General features: G+C 43.6%; 1 protein-coding gene across 1 annotated transcript in view; it reads right to left on the bottom strand.

Annotated features, from left to right (window-relative positions):
* Positions 1–1,003: 1,003 nt before the first annotated feature.
* si:ch211-188c16.1 (uncharacterized protein LOC562677 homolog) overlaps positions 1,004–8,535 on the bottom strand; it is a 34,498-nt gene continuing 26,966 nt past the window's right edge. The window contains exons 7-8 of the mRNA XM_037682025.1: positions 2,962–3,087; positions 1,004–1,142 (exon numbers count right to left, since the gene is read on the bottom strand). Coding sequence (XP_037537953.1) covers positions 1,004–1,142; positions 2,962–3,087 — 265 coding nt within the window. The remainder of the gene's footprint in view (positions 1,143–2,961; positions 3,088–8,535) is intronic.

The raw sequence follows: 8,535 nt of genomic DNA, 5'->3' as shown, positions 1-8,535 counted from the left end.
TTTATAGGTGATACGCTGAGATTAGTTTAAAATGATAGATATAAGTGTGATATTTAGTTTATTTTAGTAAAGATAAAATGATTAAAATGTAAGATTTATTGGAGATTGTGTTATTTTCCAGTAGCAGTGTAAAATTAGATGTTTTGATGATTACCTGTATTGGGGTGGGTGTGGTTTATTGTCAGACAATTAGTCAGGCTGTCGGCAGTCAGGTGGAACAGAGTGGAGCCACACAGTTGTTTGACCTCTCCCACTATGTCTCTCTAGTGTTTTTATTTTGGACAAGCTTTTTATTTTTGCAAAAATAAGTAAAAAGTGTTTGACTTCACTAAGGGCTCTAGAATTTTTATGTATGGTGTTAAGGAAGAGAAGACACCTCAGAGCGTCAGGCTAGTGGCTTCAATCAGTGGAAACCTACAATGTCTATTCCGGGGTTCTGGATAGAAGCTTGGTCATCCGGGAGGGACTCAGTAGAGCCGCTGCTTTTCCACATTGAGGAGTCAGTTGAGGTGGCTTGGGCATCTGGTTAGGATGCCTCCTGGACGCCTCCCTGGTGAGGTGTTCTGGGCACTTCCCACCGGGAAGAGACCCAGAGGAAGATCCAGGACACGCTGGAGGGACTATGTTTCTCGGCTGGCCTGGGAACGCCTCGGGATTCTCCCGGAGGAGCTGGCTCAAGTGGCTGGGGAGAGGGAAGTCTGGGCCTCCCTACTTAGGCTACCAGCCCCGCGACCCGACCCCGGATAAGTGTTAGAGAATGGATGGATGGATTTAAAAAAACTTTTTTTAATACATAAAATGTTTTTTAACAAACATTTCCACCTTCCGTCCCGGTCCATCCGTATGTCAGGGCTCAGAATCTGGCCTTTTTTAGTACGCAAGGCCGGGGTCCGGGCCCCAGCCTCGCGTACTTCAATGGGTTGGCAGCTCGTATAATCCTCTGCGGTGACTAGCTCACTCTGAATTTTGTTGGTGGTCACTAAATACAAAAAACGCCTACACCTCAGCAGTAGAAAATGGAGCCCGAGCTGGCAGCACTGAGGATCTTCCACGGTGACTGGTGGAGCCCGGAGCTGGGAAGATGACACTTTGAGCGGGCTCTGAAGCTCCGGGGAGACTGGCAGAGCCCAATCTCGCTTGCTCTGAATAGGTAAAACGCAGACATATAGCAAACAGACTACGCGTTTACACCCAGAGCTGTATAGAGCTGCCACACCTAATCTATGTATAATGCATGTCTATGGTGCTGGTGATGCCCACAGACAGGGTTCACGTGTGCAGCACGTGGTCGAACGGCTTCGACAACACACGAGCAGAAAGTTGCTCCGTGTTTCTCTGCAAGAAGACAGATGGACAGCAGCCTCCCCCCTCCTCCTCTCAGCGTTACTCAGTCTGTGTGTGTTAAATAGAATCAACATTCCACAGCCGGACTCTTCATCAAAGAACTCCAGAGGACGGCTCTGTGTCTGTGTTTCAGCTGGTAAGTTTACGTTTGTTAATGTTACTGCAGCTTAACACGTACATTGCCGAGAGTTAAACTAGGATCCATGTAACGCTAACTTTAAGATATTAGTGTGTACATTTATTTTATCTATGTAGCTAGCTAAACTTAGAAGCTAACTTAAGATTGACAGTAACAGATAAATCTTAGTTTGTAAAAGTGCTCATCCATCCAGTCAGCTGCTTAAACAGTTCATCTAATGTTCACTATTTATGTTTATCTTCTCCTCTCAGGAGCCTCTGACCCTGATGTGAGGACAGACAGACAAAAGAAAAGTGAGGTGGGGGCCACAGGACAATCACAGACTTTGGTGTTAAAAGTTTACAGTCTTTTCTACAGTGGAAGCTGCATGGTGGAGGTAAATTAAGCTGTAAAGGATACTGTTGATCAGTTAAGCTTTTATCTCAGCCTAGATAATGTTTTTGAGCAATAACAACACAACCATGTTATTGTTGATGTTTTGTGTTCTCATGTCAATTAGGGAGAAGATGAGAGCCCTAAACCCCAGAGAACCACAGAGAAGATTCAGGAAGAGACAGGTGCAGATGTCTGCCATCAACCCTAACCTCAGTGAATCCAGTGACCTGCTGGTGGAATGTGACAGACAATATTTCAGTACTATCAAACTGACAACCAGGTATCTGTGTGTGCAACAATCATCATCTACAGTCTCCGATTGAACATTTTCTACTGCTGGAGACACCATCAGCCAGGAGCGGGCTTGTTTATGTCCAGAGAAAGCAGACATGTTTCTGAGGAAAAACTGTTAAGTGAAAAGGTCCTCAGTGTGTAGCAGTGAACATTAGACACCGACATGTCACTGGTTGTTTGCAACTGTTCTTTTGAACTGGAAATTATTTGTTTATTTTAATGTAAGAAAACTGCTTGGAATAGAAATACCAAAGTTAAAAAATAAAATTCACCATATGTACTGTAATGTGCAATGTAATTTTATTCTTGTTAGAATTAATATAATTTACAAAATTGGTACCGAAAAAAGAACCGTCCAGGTACCGACACCGAAGTGAAGGTATCGACACCAGTACAGATTTTTTTAGAAAGGTACCCAGCCCTACTTGGACCCCTTGAGAAGGGACAAAATGGGTGCAAAACTGGTACAAAGTACTAGTGGAGAGCACTCAAAACCGTGGTGAACTGAGCATATTTGACCCGCACTGTCACTGTGGAAAAGGGGCATTAGAGACGTTGGCCGTCCCCGGGCCACTAAGATCAGATGGAAGTAAAAATAGAATTGAAGTTCTTTTCCATTTCATTTCATGAGAGTTTGTTTGGATTGATCAGTGAAGACCCTCCTTCACCTTTACAATTATCAGTGACTGACAGAAAGCCGTGACCACAGACAAGACATGCAAGAAATGATTCAACTTACTTGATGTTTCAACACTAAAATAAAACAGATAAAATACAAAGTTAACATGAAATATAAAAACCTTTCTTACTGTGAGAGGTTAGGGATAATACTGTACTTTGTAGGAGTTGCTCCTCCTCCATCAGGGACAAGGCCTGGTTCATTTTTGGTGGACTGAAGGAAGAAGGACAGTTTCTGCAGGGCTTCATGTCTGATCCTGGAGGGTGAGAACATATTTAAATCATTTAATGATCTACAGAAAGCAAGAAAGTTGTGGAAGCTAGACTTGGACAACAGGTGACTGTGTGCAGCAGGAAGCTTTCATGGCATGACAGCACCACACCACAGAAAAACATGACAGGGAGCAGAGGACAGCAGAACACAGTCTGCTAAAGGACATGTGTAAGGACAGCAAGACACCTGTGATGTGTCAGATCAGACCCCGCATCTGATCCCCCTATGCTGGGGTCACAGTCAGGTCTCCATTTCCTGTCTCCAGCTCATCCAAAATGCTGCTGCTCGGCTCTTAACTGGAACTCGTAGGTTCGAGCACACACCAGTTTTATCCTCCTTTCACTGGCTCCCTGTATGCACCAGAATCAATTTTAAAATTCTCCTGGTAACCTTTAAGTGCATAAATGGCCTTGCACCCCATTATCTCTCTGAGCTATTATAACCATATGTTCCTTCTCTGGCCCCGAGATCATCCGATCAGCTGCTTTTGGCTGTTCCAAAAACACGATTGAAGCTTAGAAAGGGCTTTTTCAGTCACGGGTCCCAAATTTTGGAACAATCTGCCTCTCAAAATTAGGCCGGCCACTTCTATTCCCATTTTTAAATCTCTGCTAAAAACTCATCTGTTTTCTCAGGCATCTCACACAGTGCAATTTGATTTATTTTTTTTTTATTTTTTTTTATTTTCTGTGCTTCTATGTTATTCTTTGATGGATTCAATATATTTTTGGTACCATTGTTTGTAGTTTTTTCTATTAGATTATCGATTGTTATTTTGTTAAACACTTTGGTAACAGCTTCCGTTTTAAATGTGCTTATAAATAAAGTTGACTTGATTGGTACAAGACATGTATGAGGACAGCAGAACATGTAAGACTGGTACAGGAGACAAATGAGGATAGGAGGACATGTATGACTGGTACAGGAGGACATGTATGACTGGTACAGGATATGTATGAGGACAGCAAGACAGACTGGTAAATGGCAGCACAGACTGATGGATCCTGGAGGGAGCAGTTTTATGCACTCCAGGTGCAATGGTGGCCTTTCCCTCCATAAATTGACAACCCCAGTAATTTGAGGAAACCATCCATCCATCATCTTCCGCTTGTTCTGAGGTCGGGTTGCAGAAGCTTGAGCAGGGAGGCCCAGACATCCCTTTCCATAGCCTCCTCTTCCAGCTCTTCTGGGAGGACCTCAAGGTGTTCCCATGCCAACTGAGAGACACAGTCTCTCCAGTGTGTCCTGGGTTGTCCTCCCAGGCGGATAAGCCTGAAGCACCTCCCTGGGGAGCAGGTTTAGAGTGGGACTAATTTTCAGCCCTGGCGTTTCATGCCTCAGAGTGGCCTACTTTAGATCACGACCTATTATCAAAATCATGCAATTATAACCTTACCATCAGGGGCGATTCTAGACTCTGCCCTTTAGGGTTGCTTTAGCCCCCCCAGTTCTGACAATGACTCTTTGCTTGAACAATGTGGTGACCATTGGCGTCAAGCATTTTTAATGTGACTGAGGGGGAGGGGGGCACACTGGTGGTGGGTGGGTCCTCCCCCAGAAAATTCTGAATAAAGTAGATGCTATTTTCTGCATTCTGGTGTATTTTAACAGGTTGTTAAACATCAAGTTTTACCTACATAAGTAACACTTGATTCAGTAACCATTATAGAGATAATAGCACAACAAGAAGTAGCCTGACCAACAGCTTTTCTTGTGTGAATAGAGCACGCTCCGCTTCTCTCACGCATCCTAGCCACAGTCTAAGAAACATACCATAGTGTAGCCTAAATTAACTTTTAGGGAAAAAAAATCCCTAGCCAATATGAAAGAATATTCACTCCTTACTAATGGCCTAGCATAAAGCAATACGATAATCATCCATTGTGTTTATTAGTAGCTTAAAATACCTAATTAAAAAGGTTGAGGTACTGTTATGGCGGCGCACAGAAGTGCAGTGGCTTCTCATGCTCCCGGGATTAAGCCTCATTTTAATTATTTTAATTTCTATCAGGCCGTTTTAGGCACTAGTTCAGTGTTAAATTCACGGCTCAAATACAGTTCAACCGAATTGATGGCCATCAGAGACAGTTCGGTTATTAATATATCACTGAGGCTGAAATCTGCACTCGGCAGACAGAGGCTCATGAGGACAACAGAACGGTGCAGTCAAGTGCAAGGAGCAACGGTCAAGAGGAAACGATGAGCCCGGAAACAAAAGAGGGGGAAGCAGCGGGCACGTTGGCCCAGCTAAAGGCTAAAATGTCACCAATTCCTACTCTCTTTCTGGCCAATGTTTGCTCACTGGATAACAAAATGGACTTGTTACATCCGAGGATGAGTGTTTCCACAGAGACTAAGAACTGTGCTGTTCTTCGCCTAACGGAAACCTGGCTTAACAACAACATGCCGGACTCAGCTTTCCAGATCAACACTCTTTAGTGTACAAACTGTGGACTGGTAAAAAGCTACTGCTCTGAGGCAATAGAACTTATTACTGTAAAATGTCGGCCGTAATATCTGCCATGGGAGTTCACTGCAGTTTTGTCACCATTGTTTACATCCCACCAGGTGCTAATGTTAACGAAGCATCAAAGGAGCTGTATGACGCCATTAGCTCACTGCAGAGCACCCAGAGATGTTTTACGTGGTTGTGGGGGACTTTAACCACATGCAACTGACGGACACACTGCCCAGTTTTTACCAGCATGTCACTTTTCCTACGCGAGGAGACAACACTCTGGACTGTGTGTACACTAACATTCACGGTGCGTAGAGCTCTTCCTAGTCCCCATCTTGGCCTCTCCGACCAAATATCAGTCCTGCTGGCACCAGCATATTGTCCGCTGATAAGACGGATTAGGCCAACAAATAAGACAGTCACTGTGTGGCCCAGGGATGTGGACTCTGTACTTCAGGACTGTTTTCAATGCACATACTGGCAGATCTTCAGAGAGGCGGCTACATATGAGGGCGACGTGGACATGGAGGAATACACCTCTGTTCTTGGCTTCATCTCCAAGTGCGTTGATGAGGTCATCCCCACCAGGACAGTAATCTGTTATCAGAATCAGAAACCATGGCTGAATGCTTAGGTGAGAGCTCTGCTAAAAGCTAGGGACGCTGCGTTCAGGACAGGTGAGGCATCAGCACTCCGAGAGGCGAAAAAAAGACTGACTGCAGGCATTGCAAAGGCCAAAGCCACATACGCCCAGAAAATTCAGGGTCAATTCATAATCAATGACCCCCGGCACATGTGGAAGGGCATCAAGTGTATTACCAACTACAACATCAGGGATGCACAATGCCCAAGGGACCCCTCTGGCCCCTACCAGATGCACTAAATAAGTTTCTAATTTGAAATAAGTTCTATGAACTGGATTCTGGTCTTCCTGATCAACAGACCTCAGACTGTTAGGATCCACAACATTGTCTCCTCCTCCATTACCCTCAGCACTGGCTCGCCCCAGGGCTGCGTACTGAGCCCCCCATTTACTCTGCTAACATATGACTGCTCGGCTAGACACCCCAGCTGCCATATAGTTAAGTTTGTGGACGACACAGCAGTAGTGGGACGCATCGCGAACAATGATGAGTACAAATACAGAGAGGAGGTGAAACACCTGGTGCAGTCGTGCAGAGAAAATCTCTGCATCTATGGGAAGACTACTAAGGAGATGATGGTGGATTTCAGAATGGACAAGGATCCTCTTCATCCCCTACACATCAGAGGAGCAGCTGTGGAGGTGATCTCCTGCTACAGGTACCTGGGGGTGTATTTATCCAGTGACCTCACCTGGAAAGCCAACACTTCCCGTCTGGTCAAGAAGGCCCACCAGTGTTTCTACTTCCTCAGGAAGCTGAAGAGAGCTGGACTTGGGAGCTCTGTCCTGAGGAGCAAGGCCGGATTAACCATACGAGCAACTGGGCAAGTGCCCAGGGGCCCACAATCTCCAAGGGGCCCAGAGCAGTGAGGGCAAAAGCAAAATATCTGGTCATCTCTTGCTTTACTTGGAGCCCTGCGCTGCAGAGAGCAACGCTGCAGCATTTGGGCCGCCTCGCCTACTCCCAGCGCTGGCTGCTGCAGTTCTCGCTTTTTTGTCGTCATTTTTTTTGTACAGAGACAGATCCTCTACGGCGCGACCTGTCGATCAATCCAGTAGGCGTGTCAGCAACTGACCAATCGACGACCTCAATTTGTCCCGAAGGTAAACGCCCCTTACCTGCTGACAAGCCCGTCAGTTTTTTTTTCTAGATCTTTAACAAAACAAAACAATGCAACAATATACAAATACAAACTCTTGAAGGCTGTCATAACTACATTTCACAAAATAATGAAAGAGAAAAAAATAAATATAAAAATTTTAATAAAAAAAACTGAGCATGATTATATGAAAAACTTGTTTCAATTAAAACAAGTGTTTCTGTTGTGAGATGATTCTAGCAGTTTTGCAGCTTTTTAATCTACTTAATGAAGATTAGTATGACTTCAAATCGTTCATAAAACAGGAAAGAGGGCTTATTATCTATCCTCTTACTATATAGAATGTGGTACTTTGCTAAGTACAACTATATTTATGGCATCAGAGAAAGCTGAGCTTAAGTTATCCACATACAATAAAATGGCATCAGCATCAAAAGAAGGAATATTAAGTTTGAGATTAATCCAGTTTTTGATGTCTGACCAAACACTTTGTATTGACATGAAAAAAATAAAAAATATTGCTTGAGGGATTCATCTTCTGATTTACAAAAGACACACAAATCAACTTCAAATTTAAATCTTATTTCAAGAAACATGACTACAAGATGTATCTTATTATTTTAAAATGATTCTCCACTTTAGGAGATTTAGGTCATCTGACAAATTTAGAATGAGCAGAAGTCATTATGGTTATATGATTTATATTGGGAGGTTTCTTGAAGGAGTCTGTTAATCAGGAAATCCTTTGTCGCAAACATTCATTGATAATCTTATTGCATTTGAAGTCAACTAAGTTACAGTCATTTAATTTTAATGTGGGCATCAAATCGTCACCTTTGAATATATAATCTCTGTGGAGAAGGTGGTGGAGCAGAGGATGCACTCCAAAATCACGGCGATCATGTCCAATCAGGGCCACCCCTTGTACTCTGTCTTTTCTAACCAGCAAAGTTCATTGAGCTCTAGACTCCGTTCACTGAGGTGTTCTACTGAGAGACTAAAGAACTCGTTTGTCCCTCGTGCCATCAGGCTGTATAATTTGGCCAATCCTGGCAGGAACCAGAGATGCTAGCTGGCTTTTGTCCCCTAACATAGTTGCTGCTTTACCTCCTCTTGGGTTGCTTGTTTAATTATTATCAATCTTTTTTAATACTAGGTTTTTATTATTTATTAATATTATATATATTTTATTCTGGTGTGTTTTTATCTTGTTGTTTGTGTGTATGAGAG

Source organism: Nematolebias whitei, chromosome 9 (assembly GCF_014905685.2).
Source record: "Nematolebias whitei isolate Nwh7 chromosome 9, NemWhi1, whole genome shotgun sequence".
Taxonomy (NCBI): Eukaryota; Metazoa; Chordata; class Actinopteri; order Cyprinodontiformes; family Rivulidae; genus Nematolebias; species Nematolebias whitei.
This window is presented reverse-complemented; position numbering and strand designations above follow the sequence as displayed.